This window comes from Cavia porcellus, unplaced genomic scaffold (assembly GCF_034190915.1).
Source record: "Cavia porcellus strain 051 isolate PalLab524CR breed Dunkin Hartley unplaced genomic scaffold, mCavPor4.1 scaffold_1, whole genome shotgun sequence".
Lineage (NCBI taxonomy): Eukaryota > Metazoa > Chordata > Mammalia > Rodentia > Caviidae > Cavia > Cavia porcellus.
This window is the reverse complement of record NW_026947484.1, coordinates 147,011,260-147,030,073: the sequence shown is the minus strand read 5'-3', so window position 1 is coordinate 147,030,073 and position 18,814 is coordinate 147,011,260. Positions and strand designations below refer to the sequence as shown.

At 37.2% G+C, this 18,814-nt stretch overlaps 2 protein-coding genes across 3 annotated transcripts in view; one reads left to right on the top strand and one right to left on the bottom strand.

The window, feature by feature from the left end:
- Mcoln3 (mucolipin TRP cation channel 3) overlaps positions 1 to 6,130 on the bottom strand; it is a 61,376-nt gene extending 55,246 nt beyond the window's left edge. The window contains exons 1-2 of the mRNA XM_063257498.1: positions 5,944 to 6,130; positions 4,097 to 4,348 (exon numbers count right to left, since the gene is read on the bottom strand). The gene's annotated coding sequence lies outside the window, so the exon portion shown is untranslated. The remainder of the gene's footprint in view (positions 1 to 4,096; positions 4,349 to 5,943) is intronic.
- Positions 1 to 18,814, top strand: part of Dnai3 (dynein axonemal intermediate chain 3) — a 50,069-nt gene that overhangs the window by 17,496 nt on the left and 13,759 nt on the right. For both annotated transcript variants that reach the window (XM_023561289.2, XM_003478799.4), the window contains exons 8-18: positions 2,448 to 2,564; positions 6,496 to 6,686; positions 7,437 to 7,561; positions 9,356 to 9,445; positions 10,620 to 10,706; positions 11,593 to 11,721; positions 12,580 to 12,653; positions 13,749 to 13,896; positions 14,923 to 15,010; positions 16,912 to 17,033; positions 18,263 to 18,326. In XM_023561289.2, coding sequence (XP_023417057.1) covers positions 2,448 to 2,564; positions 6,496 to 6,686; positions 7,437 to 7,561; positions 9,356 to 9,445; positions 10,620 to 10,706; positions 11,593 to 11,721; positions 12,580 to 12,653; positions 13,749 to 13,896; positions 14,923 to 15,010; positions 16,912 to 17,033; positions 18,263 to 18,326 — 1,235 coding nt within the window. The remainder of the gene's footprint in view (positions 1 to 2,447; positions 2,565 to 6,495; positions 6,687 to 7,436; positions 7,562 to 9,355; positions 9,446 to 10,619; positions 10,707 to 11,592; positions 11,722 to 12,579; positions 12,654 to 13,748; positions 13,897 to 14,922; positions 15,011 to 16,911; positions 17,034 to 18,262; positions 18,327 to 18,814) is intronic.

Sequence of the window (18,814 nt, the reverse complement as noted above, 5' to 3'; positions counted from 1 at the left end):
GTACTTTGTGCTGTCTCTCTTCTCCCCCACAATCCTTATAATTTAAACTCCATGGAACAGGAACTTTGTATTTTTGTAATTGCTAGATCTCTAACTCCTGGCATAGATTCCTGCGGGTGCCTGTTAAATAAGAGTGGGATGGAGAGAAATGGAGCAAGGAAAAGGATGAAGCTAAGGAAACATGCATGCCATACTAGTGTATGTAAGCTCAGGATCATGAAATACACGGGGAGAGAGTGCAAAAAAAATCAAGAGATAAAAGCATAGATCACATGCTTTTGGGGGACTCCTTTTAAACGTATGTAAACCGGTTTGGAAACCATGAAAGTGCAATGTTAAAGTCAGGGCACATATACATGGAGAAAATAGCTGAATTGACAGTTCAAAACCAGAGGAAGGAAGAGGGATGGGGAAGAAGGACATCAGAGATCGCTAAGTACCAAGAAGTGAGAGAGACTCAAAAAGGAGAGAGGTAATCTATATGTACCAAAGAAGCTTGGCGTTTGAGAAAAATTTCTAACCAAGCCAGCCTGAGATTTCTTCTGTTTCTACAAGGGTACAGACAAGTCCTGAGAATGAGTCAGTCTGGGTAGACTTAGTAAGTAGCCTCAGAGGGACAGTAAACCTGGGAACCGGAGCCAGATCACAGGACCTTTGGATACATTCAGTAAGGCTCTCGGTGAATGTGGACTGAGAATAATGGTGACAGCTGTAGAAGGAAGAATGGTGACAAGAAAAGGCAGATCGTGACTCACAAATTGGAAAATAAAGCAAAAGAATTCAAGTAATTCAAACTTATATGACTAGGAAAAGCTTGGTACCTCTTCCTAAGCTCAGGAAACTAGGAGGGGTGGCTGGTGGGAGGCAGAGAAGGTTGGACATGTGATTGTGATGGAAGTAATCATGACAGCTCATGATGGATTCAAAGGAAAATGACAGTGAGACAAAGAGCAATGCGTGGTGCTCCTGCCATGCACCAGGCGATCTTCTAAGCACTTTACACAACCCCTGGGTCTTGACAACTGCCCTTTGGAGGGGTGTCATCCCACTTTACAAATAAAAGAAACTGAGGAAGATGTTTAAAAATAAAATCTCAATGTTTAGAATATAATTTAAATTGAAAGAATAGTAGTTTTGCTAAGAAACAACAAAACAAATCCCATTTTAAAAATAAATAAGAGTGGCTGTTCATGGTGTTGCTACTTTGATAAACTGAATTGGGCACTGTACACTTTCTTACTTACTCCACCCTGGAGGACAGAAGTTAAAATGTAAAAGTAGGATTTGAACCTAAGGCTCTTTGGTTCCCATACTAATATTCTTTCTAGTATTACCACCACTCTGCCTTCTGCCATGGGTATCAATCCAGGCAAGGAAAAAACTGTCCACCTGAATAAAATCCAAAGTCAGCACACTGGCTACTCACAGACACACTTTACTGATGTTTGTTCAACAAACACAGATTAAATACTTAGTATTTTATTGAATACTTTAAAGTGTGTTAAGCGTGCTTTAAAGCTGTGTGTGTATTAATACATTCTGTCCTGAAGATGGCTCCAGGAGCTGGGTGTTTGAAGAATTTCATTTAGAGCTAAGAAAACAGGCCAGGGAGGTTACATAATCAGCGCAGAGTCATGTGACTAATTGGTAACAGAACCCGGCTTCCTAGCCTTAGAGTCACACTGATACCCATTGCACCATCTGCCACTTCCCAACCCTGCATCCTAGGATCAGATGATCCCCATCTCCTGAGCAAGATGACAGTGAGGCCTGAAGACACAGGGCCCTGTGACACGTTCACAGTGAAGGGAGCCCCGGGGGCAGAGTGGACAAAAGAGGGTCCTTTCAGAGACCATGCAGGGATACCTGCCTGGCTGTAACTCACTTCTAATTTTGCTCACCTAGATTTCTCACCAGCATTTGCAGCCAAATGATTCTGTTGTGGGCGAGCTGTCTTGTGTTTTGTGGATGTTTAATAGCACCTCTAGAGTCTGCGCCTTACACCCAAGTAGCATTTCCCAGGTGTGCCAATCAAAGCTGTTTCCAGACATTTGGGGAGAGCAGGTGTGTTGTGCTGGTTAAGAAATATTGAGCCACTGAAATAGAGGAGACAATAAAGTAAAAGTGGCAAATGTGAATAATTGATGAATCTGGGTGAAGGATTTATGGGAGTTCCTTATACCCTCTTACACCTTTCCTGTAAGTGTACAATGATTTCTAAATAAAAATACTTTTTACAAAAGAAGACTTTTGTAAAATTATGTCAGGGAGAAATACATGTATACTTTGAATGGTGGTCACTATCATCAATTGCCTAGGATAAAAGAAAAATCCAAGTATAAAATTTAAATATAAAGTAATATCTCAATTCCACTGTCACTGAAATGAACTTTTGACCTAAAATGACCTCTATGTGCTTTTCTTTTGTCTATTTTTTAATATATTAGGACATATCCAAAAAATGCTAGTACACAATACTATGCAAGAGAATTCTCAGAAGAGGAAAAGGAAAGACTCGGACAATCAAAATCTTTGACTGATTTTCTTAACAATGTGTCCACAAGGTAAAAAAAAAATTATATATTAAATTTTTAAAGTACAACATAAAATGTTTATGTTTAGTTATAATAATAAGTTTTAATAAGCAATTCTATCTAAGGGATCTAGATAGAAAGTATGAAGACAATTATCAGCTATGCATAATATCACACATTCTACAGATTCTTCATATGATTTAGAACTACTCTACTGCTCTATTTGCTAAGAAATATACTAGATCTTCTATGGAAGGGCCACATCAAACACAGTGTGACTGAGTGAACATGTGAGGATGTTTTCCTCGTTGTAAATTAACAATTAAAGGTTGAGCATACTATATCCAAATTGCTTAGGATCAGAAGATTTCAGATTTTGTTACATGAGGGCTTGGAATATTCACATACACATGATGAGATACCTTGGGATGCATCCCAAGTCTAAACCCAACATTTGTTTCATGTATACCTAATGCCTCTAGCCTGAGGATAATTTTATATAATACTTTAAATAATTTTATGCCTGAAACAAAAGCTCCACAGAATGGAGTGTTTTACTTATGGTGTCATGTCAGTGTCAAACAGATGCAAATTTGTGGATTAAGGATGTTCAGCCTGTATTTGTATTTCAGTGGTTTATTTTATTTAAGGCTTTCTCTCTACTCTCTGCTCCGCTTCTGAGCTTCATTGACTGTCACAGGATAATGAGAATGAGCAAGCTATGGATGATAAGGACAACTATTATGATGATGATAGAAGTATTTGCAAAAATATCTTTGTAAATGAGAACCTGAATTCAATTCAGATATACTTTTTGAACACATTACTATTATCACTCATTTTTGTGTTGACTGTAATTCTTACTGGATCCAAAGAAGGAATGTCTTCAAAACAACCCCTATATTGCCTAGGATCCTGGTCAGAGAACTGGGACTTCTAAGCACGACAAAGAGCTTGACAAGGTCTTATCAAGCTGATACCAAAATTCAGAGAAGTTAAACAATAGTGAAATATTCTGCCAGTTGTACACAAGAGGTTGGTTTCCATTTCTTTTAAAAATTAAAAATGCAGTGGTCACATTCATAAATAAGCTTTGTTTCTTTTTCTTTTTAAGAAAAAAGATTTTTAAAATTCTTTCAGACTGAATTTAATGTCCTGAAAATTACAACTCTAAAAAGTTGTTACTTATGCCTAGTGAGGATCTGTTTCAAAAATTCACTGAATGATTCAGAGAGTGTATTAACCTATTGGCCACTCGTGCACAGGAAGCATTCTGCACTGAGAAAGAAGCAGGAAAACTTTAAATTTCTTTTCCTGTGTCACAGTGGTCACAGGAGAGTTCACAGCGGTCAAGTTCCCCAATAGCTGGCAAACATTTTAACTTGAAGTATTATAATTCCTCTTAGAAGCACAGGCTCTTTCTTCTCCCCTCTAATCAAATGAGAAGTCAAGTTAAACAAAAATAGTTCTCAAATTCATCGGCTTATTGCAATGCACACAAAGGCAGAACAAGCAAAAATAAGTAAAAGAAATATAGGCAGAAATAGGTTTTAAAAAATTACCTGGGGCAGAATGCTAGCAACAAACCAAACGCCATAAATCCAATGAAGAAACTGTCCAAGTTGTGAGAGCAGCAGTCCTTCAGTCCCTTCATGATGACACTTTTATGGAGCGTGGGTGCTATTAGGTTGTCAGCAATGAAACGAAGGACTTGGGCAGAGCTTCCAGAAACTCAGGCCACACCAGACTGAATGAATGCTCAGAGTGGAGTCCCATAGGTGGCATCTCCAGTGGCAGTCTGCAGTCAATGGTATCTGTACATTCAGAAGGAGCGTTAGTTTCCAGATGTCAACCATCAGGGAAGAGCCCAGAATGTCAACCATCGTATCTGCACATCAGTGCATATCTGTGTGTCAGTGTGGCTATTGTGGCCAGCCACTTGGCTCAGTTACAGCTTGTGTTACCAAGCAAGACCTCAAAATGCGTTTAGTCCTGCCAAAGCATAGTTACACTGGTTATAATGAAAATACCAATCTACTTTGGTTCACAAGAATTGAATGACAAAATCACGACATCTGATATCAAAACTAAGTAATCATTTAAAGTGTTCCTAATAAGAACTTAAAAATGAAAGGTCTGTTTTCATATAACCAAATTCTAGGAAAGACTAGCCTTGAAGTTAAAAAAAAGTACAATATAAATGGTTAATTCTCTTACATTTGTATTACCATTAGGCTTGGTCTTTTGTTCTTCAAATGTCGTATTTATTTTCAAAAAAAGTGAATAATGACTGATTTTTTATTCCTTCTCTGAAGTATAGGAAGAAAAAGCAAGCAGCTTACAGAAAGAAATGGAAAATTAACCCAGGAATAATAATAACACTGGCCCAAAGAGTAAATAAGAAATTCATGTTTATATCACTGCTATATGACCAACTTTAAAACTGCTTAATAAACTGTTTATTTAATATAAATTAATATAAGCCTGATTGTGTTCTGAAATAAAGCAGTTTTAGAATTTTTCTTTCTCATGCAATTTTATTCAAATTATACCTAAAAGAATTGTTATTTGCAAAAGAAAAAATTGATAAGAAAAACTTCAAAGGGATTTACAAAACAACCATTTGGGGTTTTAAAAAAAAAGTGATATCCCTGGACAGGTTTTGCTAGACTCCAGTTCATTCCTGTCAGGAACCACAAGGCTCTTCCTGGGAATGGAGAAACTGGACAGCAAAGGAAAATGCCCGCTGCACTTCCCCATTGAGAATCACTTTCTCATTCTGGTTGGGAGGAAGGAATCTGGAAAAAAGAGCTAAAGCCCTGCTTCTCATTTGTCCCTTGAGGTTAAATGCCTCTCCATTCAGACTGAAGCAGAAAGAAATACAGAGGTGAAGGATTTTACCTGAAATTGAATGTATACAGAATTCCAGTTATAGTGCGATACCCCCTTCACCGCTGGGTGTCTTATGAAACTTCAGACTGTGACTCCCATAAGTCAGGAGTGAAGCCCATGACTTAGTGAAGCCTTCCTAACAAGCTCCAGGCTGAGCCGGCACCCCAAGTACAAGGGCGTTGGAAATGCTTCTGCCTTTCTATTTGGAATGCTGAAATACAAGGATTTAACCAATTAAGCTGTTGCTGCAAGTATAGAAGACAGAGACGTCAGATGGGACCCCTTTCGCATTTTAGGAGTACCTATTATGATATTATGGTATTTAGTGTCCACATTTGATTGTCCAAACAAAGAGCTTTTTCTTGTTTAAATACAGTGGCTACTCCCAGGCATTGCTACATGGTGAAAACTAAAATCACCCAGCACATGTGCGCGCGCACACACACACACAGAACTCCAAATCTCCCTTTGAGAATTTATTTGGAGTGTGTGTGTGTGTACACATATGTATACTCACCATATATATTTGAGCTCTCCTCTTCTCATGTAAATGATCATTTAGCATTGAAAATGCCTTAGAAAGTTGCCTTTTGTGTCCATTTGGGCTTTGCAGGAAGCACCTGAGACCAGCTTAGCAGTAGAGATTTCACAAGGGTTACATGATGAAAACTAGAGGAGGCTAGAGGAGGCGAAGCAAGATTGGGCAGGGAGAGCTTCTGAGGAATTTTCAGCCAGCCAATAGGACCTCCAGAAGGCGGCCCATACAGCAGCTGCCCTGCTCAGAGGCTGGCTGGAGAGAGCACAGCCTGGCCTCGGAAACTGAGGCAGACCAGGAGGTTACCAAAGGCTACCAGTTAACACATTCCTGGCCACTGAACAGCCAGTTCTTGAAAGTAGCATCTTGCCGTGAGAGTTTTCCTTCTAAGTCCTTTATTCACATGGATTTAGTAATTATTACCAAATATAACTGAGAAGTATCATTTTTGTTCGATATACATAAAGCATTGTTAAAATGTATCATTAAATACTATAATACAACAATTTTGCTTTTTCTTAAAAAATAAAATAGTGTTGAAATAGCCCTGCAACAAAATGAAATTACGAACCTATTTATTGATGACTGGAAGTCCTTAGCAGAAGAAGAAGGCACTTTTGGGGACAAGACTAATACCCACCTGAAAGAGTACCAGTCCTTTACCGACCTACACAGCCAAATGGAGAAAATGATTACCTGTGTCTCGTGGCATCCAACTATCTATGGTGAGATGAAAATGACATGGTTCCCTTTTGTGCTTTGATACTGAAATAATGTTGCTTTTATACGTAACATTATAAATTAGCTCGATTTCAATAAAACAACTTCTGCTTGCTGAGTGCCAGGCACCGGCCAAGTGCCTTCCACCCCATGGCTGTCCTGTGTCCCCCAGCCACCCGTGGAATGCATCTCTAATCACAATGAAGTAAGATCAAAGCTAGCTTCAGAAAGTATCTTGCTCAGTTCAGTCTGTGCTGCAATGCAGAATTGGGATTTGACACAGCCCTGTTGGGCTCCCGGTGGAATTCCCCTTCATAAGCTGCCTTTCTAATTATTCATTGGCCTGGCACCTCTCTGAAAATGCTCAAAAAAGGGGGCAGGAATGTGTGAATGTAGAACCAAGAAAGAAATGCAGTCCCTGCCCTCCTTCTTATTCCCCACTGAACTTTTCTCAAAAAACAAATAAATACACAATACAAACCTTTTTCCTCACTAAATCTTCAAAGTGCACTGTGTGTTTTACACTACCAGCTCAGTTCGGACCACCCACACTGAAGGGCTGAGTGAACGACACGTGGCCCAGGGACACTGTTACACGGCAGAGCTCTAAGAGCGCTCTTGCTCCCTTTGGAATATTTATATTCAGATCTCATCAAAATGGAAATGGACCGTGCCAGTGGAGAGGAGCAGCCGCGGGAGGCCTTTCTCCACGGACATTTACTGCCGCCCTTAACCTCTATTTGTGTTTTAATCAGGACTAATAGTAGTGTCGGTGGCTGTGCGACTTTCCTTTGAAGAGAGAGTCCACTTTTCCGGTAGATTATTGCTGCAACCATCCCTGATTCTTTTCTGGAGTTTCTCTGATCCCATACACCCTCAGGTAATGAATGAGCTGCCCCCGTAAGTGTAAAACTTTGAGGTATTACTTTCTCGTGTATCTTTAGCTATCTCTTATTTTAAAGCACTTTATTGTAGCCCTTTATAAAATTAGGATATCTTTTTTTTTTTTTTCTTTGTGGTACCGGGGATCAATCTCACGACCTCGGGCTTGCTAGGCAGGTGCTAAATTCCCAGCAAGTTGAGATTTCTTCAATGCAGAGTTTGTCATTTACTTTGAACAAAACTAAAATTTAGAATTTGTTTCTTGAAGTGATATATTGAACAAAGTGTTTACTGAAGAAAGAAAAAGATCATTAGAGCAGTATTTAACTATTTTTCCCTGGTACTGAGGAATGGAACCAGGGAATACATCTCCAAAATATTTTTGAGAGAGAGAGAGATTTAGAGTCTCTCTAAGTCACTAACTTGCTCAGACTGGCTTCAAATTTGAGATTTTCCTGCCTTAGCCTCCCAGAGTGATGGATTGGCATGCACCACCCCGTGTAGCTTAAGGTTATTTTTTAAAACCAATTCTTTCGTGGGTTTAGTTTCTCGGGAATGTCCTCAATTCCAAGGTTTACCACTAGATGATGATAATGAGCAAAGATGACTGCTAATGGCAAGGAGAAGCAGAGACCATGAGAACAGCTGCTCTTCAGCGCACTTGTTGCCAAGAAAATCAGAAACTCGGGATTTTGTATGAAATTTTCCAATTTTAAATACCTTAATAAAAACGAAACACACACACGCACTCAAGAAAAAAACACTCAAACCAAATCAAAACACATCACAATCCACGTAAAATGTGGCTGAAGACTGGGCTTACTCTGCAGAATTCTGCTTCTGCTTACTAGGAAGCGCTTTTTAGAGTCAATGCTTTTTCAGTGTTCTTAAGTATCATAATAATAGATTTTCCTTTCCATTAGGTGTCGCATAATTAAGGCTTTCCCTAACAAGCCTTGGCTTTGTCCTCTTCCTCCTTCCACAGTTCATCTGAATTAAGGCAGTTTGGCCACATTCAATTCTAGATATTTTATTGCGGAGCCAGAAGTCAAAATGACAAATAAAAAACTTTTATTTTCAAAAGCACAGATTTTTTTCTAGAAATCACAAAACGCCAAATAAACCAAGACGACTTCCCCTGATTCTAGTTTGTCTCAGTGATGGTAAACGGGTAGCCTACAAAGGCTTACTTTCATTCTGTGATAGTTGAACAGTAGCGACGCCAGAATTTTGCTAGGTAGGAGCATAGCAGCATAGGTGCTAAATGTTATTAATAAGTATTCCTCCACAGTTATTTTTTCCCTTCTGAGCTTCATATTATTCTGAAATGCAGAGTGTACTCAGAAGCAATAATTCCTTATTCCCTCATCCAGTGAAGTTTTGCTTTGTTTAGAACATTCTAGGTGGCAGGCTGGTACACAGGAGAGAACAAAGACAAAGATTCTGCCCACACAAAGCTTATCTGCCACCATTTTAGAAACACTGATTTTGTAATCTTTTCATTTGGAAAAAACGTAACAGGCCCCGATAATTACATACCCTTTGGGTAGGTGTAGAAGGAGACGAAGCCTCATGACAGCGTATCCACTTTCAGAGGTATGTCCATACCCACAATAAAATTTAACAACTGCACCTTCCAGAGGTAGAAGTCTTAGAACAGATTCTAGTGTACATCAGTCATGCACTGTAAATGCCTGAGCTGTGAAATTAGACTTCTAACTGTCTTGACCTTGGCTGGCTATGATCTCAATAGGTTTTCTCCCTTTTTTCTTGACTTTGTGGTGTTTGTTAGTTAATGCTGGAGAGCCCAGATGATATCTTCTGCTTCAAGTTCTGTCCAAGTGACCCTAACATCATTGCTGGAGGCTGCATAAACGGGCAGGTGGGTGTGGATTATTACCTTAGCTGCTGCTTCACGTGGAAAACATTCTGCAAGAAGTTTTGATTTGGGAGTTCTTTGAACTCAAATATTCAGTTCAGCAGAGGAAAGGCAAATCATATACATACATAGATTGCTTTTTTTCTCTTTTCCTCTTTCTGAATTTTATAAAATTTAGATCTTATTCTCCTTTCACGAGTAAAACAAAGCAAAAATCTAAAAGTTATTCTATGATTTAAATTAAAATTCATTTTGATCCAGTAGGTTTAAGGATTAAAAGAGCAATCATTTTCATGTGATTGGGAAAACTTGCTAATGGTAAAAATTTAAATATGTGCAGCTCCCATGCCCATTTATTCAAAGCAAAACAAAAGCAAAAACAAAAATTAAGGAAAACAAATTTTTCTCTAGTTTCATTCAATAGTAACTGATGACAATTCAGAGCCTATGCTCCAAGCCCTGAAAATCCTGAAATTTTTGTTGTTGTTCTTCATGACAAGAACATCATAACTCTTTAAGAATATTTTTAAAATACATTGTAAAAATAAAATCATGCATAACTCTGTATACCTTGACATTTTACTATTTTTATGTATTTTGTCTACTTAGTCATTGAAAATTAATTTAACTTAGTGTTTTACTTTATCCCAATATTTCAAATTTTTCAAAATGATCCTTTGGATATATATAAATTCAGACTGGGCTATAACATTCAATTAAACAGAATGTATCACTCACCAGCCTTTCTTTTTTATTATTAAACATCTGGGTATTTGTACTTAATCTTGAAGAAATTAAACCTGAAGAATTTTGGAAAGACTTCCTTTCTGTGGGTCTAAATCAGCTGTCCCTAGAGTCGCACATTCACAAGGACAGAAAAACAAACTTCCTAAAGCAAAGGGCAGCACATGATATTTATCTTGGATTTTAAAAAGTTCTCATATTAGTATAAGCCCAGAAATCAAAGTGCTGAAGCACTCTCAGAGAAAAGGAAGCGTCCTTTTTTGTATTTGCTTAAAAAGTTACTGCTTTACTTAAAATAAAGATTAGATTAGATTTTCCTCTAAGGTGACTGATGTAGCAAGCTGGATACCAATGGTAGTCTAACAGAAAAATCTTCTGAGATCCAATTAACTATTTCCTGAAAATGTTATAATAACATTTATTTCTGTTTTAGATTGTCCTGTGGGATATCACCACATATGCGGACCGCATAGAAAGCACCAAAGCGGATGGGGGTGGAAATAAAAAAACTACACTCAAGGTTGGTGCCTATAACTTGTCTCTTGCAAGTTTGTTTTTTCTGTTCAAGGGTTTATTAAAAAGCACATAACAGACTTGCCAAATTTAATAAATATTCAACAGAAGAAAGAAAGGCTTCATGTCTGCTTGTGGACATAATGCGGGCTTTTCACTAAAAATGCAACAAAACGAGTTACATCATCCACCCCAGGATTTTAGGGGTTTAGATTGTTAATAAAATTGTTAAATAAAATGAAGAAATCAAGTGTTTAAAGTGGTATCATTGAAAGAGTTCTGAACTGAAAGGCCAGGTATCTAGCCTGTATAAGTGAAGAGATTACAATGATTTCTGATTTAAAAAAAAAAACCAGTATGCTGTGATTTTGTAAAGCTGTAAATTCTGTTTCAAGAGTGCTAAGATTCCTTTGCTCCCACTGCATACCTACCCAGGACATTGCACATCCCTCCAGCCCCATGGTATCAGCCATAATATCAACAAATCTCTTACCAGCTAATGGTAGGATATGGGCTTCAGTACATGCGTGGAAACAGTCCTTGAAGAATGGGATTTCCTGGGTTTGGGATGTGGCTCAGGGATACAATGCCTGCCCCAAATGCCTGGATTTGATTCCCAGCACTGCAAACAAACAAATAAGGATGGAATGTTCTGTTGGTTTTTTAGAGCCAGTGGGCCAATAATAGATGCAAAATTTAAAAATAAACTCTTAAGCTAAACTGAAGATGAAAGTCAAAATCCTATCACCTAAATATATAGTACATGAAAACATTAGCTTATGTTTTCTTGAACTGTATATTTCTAAGGTTTTAATTTTAAGTGGAATGGTGAGTAAAGTATGAGTTCACACATCAGCTCTCTGAAGTGGAACTTTCTTTTAATATTCCTTCAGCCTATGTTTCTCCTTGAACCAGACGGTAACAAAGAAGCCACGTATATCAGACACTGTGCTGTCTCTTCAATAGAAAGTGGTCATAGGAGTGTGATTACAGATATACACTGGCTGGCTGACACATTTGAGGTGAGTCTTGGCAGCTTAATGCTTTTTTTCCTGATAAATTGTAAATTTTCAGGTTTTACCCAATGTAGATGTTTCAAGTCCGTAATTCAGTGAATTTTGAATTGTGAAAAAAATCCATGTCACTATCATCAAAGACTTGTACCAGACATGGGGATAGTAGGGGAGAAAATAAGGGTTTGATGTGTAAAAATAAAGTGTAAATATCTTAGTCCTTTAGAATTTATGGATTTCAGATTTTAGATCTCAGCTCTACAGGGCAGTCAGCCTTGAAGATCTGTGAAGCGATTGCAGTGTGTAGTTTTGCTGAGGCTGTTTGCACTGAGTGTGCCAAGAGGCTGTGGAGTGAAAGCTAGTACAGCAATGAGTCACCGTGAGTGCCCTGATTACGATACCACGACTTACAAACCTTCCTACGGATCTGTGTGTATCCCCACGAATCCTATGGGTGTTTTATTTAACACTTAGCTCTTTTCTATTGCTTGCGCTGGCTTGACACCCTTAAGAACATGCATAATAATAATCAATAGTGAAATGATGGTACATTCTCTCTACATTATAATGAAATAATTTATGAATACAAAAGTGGATGTCCAGATCAGGCCAAGCGAAAAAAATCTCAGCATAAAAATTTATACATATGCTAATTAAAACTATGTAAAAATGTTTCTGTAACAAAAGACTTAGGCAAGACTATAAGGCAGAATTGTGTTTGATTATAAAACCTATTTTCCAAATGGCTGTGATAGCATTATGCTTTTATTAAAAATTTTTAAAAAGAAAATTGAAAAGGTAAATAGTTATGAGAAAAAAACTTTTCTAGGTAAACAGAATTTGCTGTTCTTGCATTTTAAAAACTAGATTAACAGATTCGGCTCTGTCTTCGAGAATCGAAATGAAATATGCTGTCAACTTGTCACTTGCTCAGCAGACTGGTATGTCTTATTTCAAGCATTTTTCAACATTGTTTTTTGATACAGGGTCTCACTATCCAGTCCGGGGTGGCCTTAAATCCATTTTGTAGCCTAGGCTGGCCTTGAACTTACAGCAATCCTCCTGTCTCAGTCTCCTGAGTGTTGAGGTTACAGGCATGTGCCACCAAGCCCAGCTTCAACGTATTTCTATGCAGTGTGTTATTCCTTAGATACTCCTAAAATCAGTGTCCTCTGCTTCCTACGTCATCTTTATTATAGCAATTAAATTCAATGTAACTAGAGGGTAGAAAGGTTATAGGGTATTGCTGGTATAAAACAATCTTTTTTATACAGATAAAAATATTGAAAAAATTAAGCAAGCTTCCTGGCTGATGATGTTGTATTGTTATCCTTCCTTGATGCTATTTCTTATTCTCATATTTATAAATTTGCATACTAACTCCTTTACAAATTCAATTTTATCTCACAATTATGAAGGTTGAAACACTTACTGGGAAGGATTCTTTTAAAAAGTAAAAGTTTTTACATTTTTATCATGTATTTCTAAAATGTGTTTTTATAAAAAGAACTTGGCAACTCATATTGAAGGATATTTGCTCAAATAAAATTATGCCTCAGTTTATAAAACTAAGAGTTCATAACAGTGTGGGAAATCTAAAAGTAATATTATTTATCTGACCTCCAAATACTATTAAAAACAGCTTTCAATTCTGGTAGAAATAATGACACCTTAAACTACAGAAGTTTAGCAGCAGCTATGGGCAACAGAGACCTGATCAATCCATTGATTTACATGCTTTCAGTGAGTGAGTTGTGAGTTAATTTAGTAAAGCCTTCATATTTAAAAAAAAAAAAAGATTGTGTCAATTGCCAAATTCTGTTTTCATATATGATATTTATCAAGACAAAGGTCATTAAATAACCCTATAAGTGGTATCATTCTATAAAATACAAAATACGATAATCTCATTTAATAAGCGTCTTAGTTTCAGAGACATTAGAATACACCCATCATCGCACTGCTAACGTATAGCAGCACTAATGGTAGTTCTAAATTTGCACTTAATAAAAAAGTCTATGTAAACTTTCTTTCAGCACAATATGTTTCTGGGATATTAGGCCACTGAAAACTTTGACTCCCACACTGCCAACAGAGAAAAAGAAAGAAGAAAGTATAGAAATTCCTTTTGATGTACCATCTACATTTTTGCATCTAGATCTTTCCTGGAAACCTCTCACTAGGGTAAGAAACAAGGGATTACATCCTTCCTGTTTGCTTGCATAACTACATATTTTGCATACATACACATACATCTATATACCCTCTAAAACTAGAGGAGCTCAACTTTTAACAGGACTTTATTGTTCATGTATTTATTCAACCAGTAAATCCCTTGACTGAGAGTTATTTTTGATATCTGCTTAGACCAAACCAGAAATTTGAGACTGAGATCTCATGTATAAGCAAACCACAGATTACAAATGTTAGTATAATAATTATTCAGTTGCATTACCAGACGCTTGAAATTCTCTAAGTGCTCACGTTAGCTGAGAAAAGCAGATTCCTCATCATAGTCAAAAATCTGCATATTTTGCATATCATCAGTGGGACGATATTGCTGTGAAACCTCTAACCAAATGGAGCAAAGGAGTAATTGAATTGTAGTTACTTAAATTTATTGTGAATCACAGCTTGAATAAAAGCAACTTACCCTGAGAACAATATGGAAATGAGAATGCACTTTTTCTTTAGAATGTCTGATTCTAATTCCAAACACAATAGTTTCTTTTTGATTTGTAAGTATCACAAGAAATGCATTATTAAATACTATATTCGCTTCCAGTGAAAGAAGAGCATGAAGTGATGAAAATGTCAGATGTGATCAAAGCATATGGTTAATGTTTACATTTTAAAAAAATTAATTACAGTAAAAGACACATTGCCATTAATCCCTCCTCTAAACACCCCCTTTGCTTCAAACGCACAGCTCCCATTGTTGTCACTTGCTGAAGGAGCTCTTCTGGAAGTCCCCTTTGATGAGTGCCTTTAGTTGTGCTGTGGTGGCTGCCTTGATGTCGTGAATCAGTTCAAAATGTTTACTTTTCACGGTCCTTTGACTTTGGCGCTGAGCCAGAAATCACATGGTGCCACTGGTGCATGAGGAAACATAAAGCAGTACAGACTTTTCTTTAAGGATAAGGACATATCTTTAAAATATATTGTCTTTTAATTTAAGGATGTATCTTTCTTTTGTGTTCTTCCCACAAGATAAAGCTGTCTAAGGGCGAAACAAATTTAGACCACTGCCCAACCAAGATAAGCCTAAGTGAAGAACAACTTCTTTACAAAATATCAGGTAACCAAGGGCCTTTAATTGTTTTAAAAAAGAAAAAGGGTGGGGCTGGGGATATAGTTCAGAGGCATGAGTACCTGCCTGGCAAGTGCAGGGTCCTGAGTTCAATTCCTGGTACCAAAAAAAAAAAAAAAAAAAAAGATAAACCATATAACTGTTAAAAGAGGCATTTAATAGCTTGAATATTCACATCTGTTTATGCTGTGATGAGTTATTTGCTACAGCAGTCTAATTCATAAAGGAATTTTAAAAATCAACCCTCAATATTGGAATTTTACAATGGCTATACCACCTATAGCCAATACATTGTAGGAGCCTGTACACATAAGATTTAACAGAATTCAGTTCTTACCTCCACAGGCAGACACTATATTGTAGTTTCTTGACTCTTTTTAAAACTTCAACGGTATTTTGCATCCCCCTTTGGGTACACTGCCAGGTATCCACTTATCTTACCATACTTGGGCTCGTTAACAAGGACACATTCACTAGTTTTTGACCACATTTTGCTGTAGATCCAGTGCTGCTGCTCCACTGACGGTGGGTCACAAGTCCTAGCCATTCCACCTTTTTCCTCTGCACACCTGCTGAGTCAGGGCCTGACACCCTGAGTCACCATCTAGAGGTCAGGAACCACTGCCTTTTTGCCTGTCCTTTTAAGTCCATGACATTACCTTTCTAAACACTGTAATGAGTTTAAGAAGCCCTATATTTATTTTCGTGAGAAAGACTTCTCACTAAATGGTTTTGGAGTTCTTCTGCTGGAGTAGCCTGCAGGGATTGCCATATATGTGTTCTTCCAAGCGATGTGGCGTGGTGGTTGAATGTAGATTCTGGCCTTGAAGGTCTGGGTTTAATTCTCAAAGCCACAATTTGTTATTTGCTCAGGCTTTATTAGTTTACCTCTCCGTGACTTAATTTATCTTTTTATCTGCTTTAAAATAAAAATATAAAGAGAGTAATTGATAAAGGTAACTGTCTATTAGGATATTTTGAAGGTAAACCAAGTTAATATACTTGAAACTATCAGTACAGTCCATAGTTAATTCATAATAAGTGTTAACCACTGTGAGTGAGGCTGTGTGTAAATTAGGCAGTTGTTTTGAGTCTTTGTTTGCTCAACCATGGAGGAAATTTAATGCATGGTGACCTGGGTAGTGATTGTGAGACTGAATGAATTGGTTCATGTAAAGCCCACAGTTTGGTGCTTGGTTTGAGGTAAGCATTAAATAAATGCTAATTGCTAGCATTATGATCCCCAGTAGTAAAAAGTCCATAACCTATGAAGATGACTTTAATTTACTAAATATTCATAATCCATTCACTCCAGTCAGTAAATGTAGCTGATGACATTTTTCTCTAGCCTCATCCTCTTTGACTAAAATGCTATTTCTTTGGAACTCACACCTTCATTAGCATTTGTGATTTTCCTATCCTGTTACTTCTTCAGTTTCTCTTCTATATTTGCAGGAAAGTCACTAGAGGAAAAAATACCATTGCTTTAGTAATACTTATCTCTAGAAGACATAATAATAGGTGCTTTTTGTTCTTCTCATGCTTTTTCTATTTTCTAAAGCTTCAACAAATAATGTTCATTAATTTTAGATTCTTAAAAAGTAGTTTATTTTAAAATGAATGATATCAAATTGTTTCAATAAACAAGTCTTATCTGTAATACATTATATAGTATGGTACAGTCATTGATATTTTTGCCTGAAAAAAGGAAAAGGTCTACTGCTAAATTAGAGTCTAAAAGTACTTGTATGTATGGCAGCCATATTAGGAAGGGAAAGGACAGATGTGAGTAGATGTGTGTGGCAAGCGACATAAAATACAAACTATCTCTATTTTAAAAGGCCTCTAACTGTAAACATGTACTTTTTCTATCCATTCTTCTCTGAAAGACAAACTGCTAGATCAGACCAAAGTAACAGAAGTGAACCTGTACCACAATCTGGAAGCTGGATTAGCCAATCTTCTCAAGCCAATTGATGACTTCTGCACCAAGTTCTTTGTGGGAACAGAGGTAAATTATACTATCTGCTTTTAAAATTAATGTTCAATAACATCATCCTATATTATTATAACCCCACTACACATGTTTGCTCTATGATTTACAATACTCATACAATGTCATGTTTTAATGTGCTTGTTTGCACTTCAAATTTGTAAATTTATGCCTTATAGATTCACATTTAAATATTCATTTATAAACATGGAAAAATCATTAAAAGTAGGGAGCTTTTTAACTAGTAAGGCACTGACAAATCTACAAATATTCAAGTATTTACACTGTATGGAGGAAAACATGCTAAGTAATATAGGTTTACTAAGAAACACAAATTAGTAGAAAAGACAATGAAAAACTGTATTTAGAAAAGATAACAATTATACATAATAATCTCCATATTTCAGCACCTACTATAATAACAACCAAAGCAAGTTCACATTTATTGGACATTATTATCAAAAATGCCTGAACCAGGTTTATCTTTCAAGTATATCTCCTTCAATCTCAGCAACCTTATAAGGTTGGGTTGATATTATTATTCCCTTTACAGCTGAAGAAATAATTCTTAGAACCTTATCAAAAGTTAGCCAAGACAGAGATGCTCTTTTCACTCATGACTTTCACTCCCAGGCTGAGCAACAGGCTAAGCTCTGGAGAGCGTTGAACCTGCCAACACAGAGCCAGGCACTGGCGGATGATCAGCATGTGTCCCTCTCTCCACAAGGCACTTTCTGCCCAGTTAAAAAATGGACCCAGTGACAGGGTGATAACAACACTACTCACTAGGAGGCCACCAGGACAAGAAGGAGGAGGAGGAAGAGATGGAAGAGGTGACCCGGAGTTGACTAGACATGAGTGATTGAAAAGAAATGAAAGATGGGAGTTCCAAGCAGAAATAATAAAATGAACAATACTGTGAAGTTATAAAAGTCCAAGCTTTTTCTGGATATAAAGGAATATTTTGGTGCATCCATAAAAACTTTAGAAATTCAGCAGTTGGGATTCTTGTACATAATTACTCACACTGTCCACATCACTATGTGAGAAATGAAAACTGGGTTTTTTTGCTCAATTAAAACCAAGTCCAGTAATGATTCTGAGGCCTATCCTCTCTTATCAGTTTATCATTTGATCAGATTGACTAGTTGCTTTGTCTTGATTATAATCATTCTTAGCACATGGACTTGAGATCTTTTCCTATGAAGTTGTTATTGTATTCATCAGGAATCTGTCATATTTTTTAGGAAGGTGAAGTAATATACACAGATTGGAAAATGGAAAAAGATCCTGACACTGGCAGGATGATGGGTAAGTTTGTGGATTAGTCTGTCACTGTAAGATCTTCCTTAAAATTGAAACCACCTAAAGGACTCTTGTGATGTCCTAAGTAACTCCAGTCCTGGTCTTGCTGGGAGGGGAAACCAGCTCCCCAAAGGGTGAACTTTGACTAAGTGGCATAGTTGTCTCCTGGAACCTTGCTAGAAGTACATAAGAAAATCTTGGCCCCTACCCCAGGCCTGCTGAACCTGAATCTGGATTTTAGTAAGATTTGCTAAGTAGAACACTGGGCAGCTGAGCAGAGATATGTGAGTCATACTCAATAAGGAAATAAGCACTCCAATAAGGAAATCTGGCTTCCTATCTTTGATAGGATCAGAGCCTTGAAGCTCACCAAGTACAACTACTTTAAAGTTTTGAATGTGATCATGGCATGAAAACTTATCTGACCCCTATTGCAAGGTTTGGAATAACCACAAGCTGAAGATGTTTACAGAAGAGGATCTGGTCAGCCTATG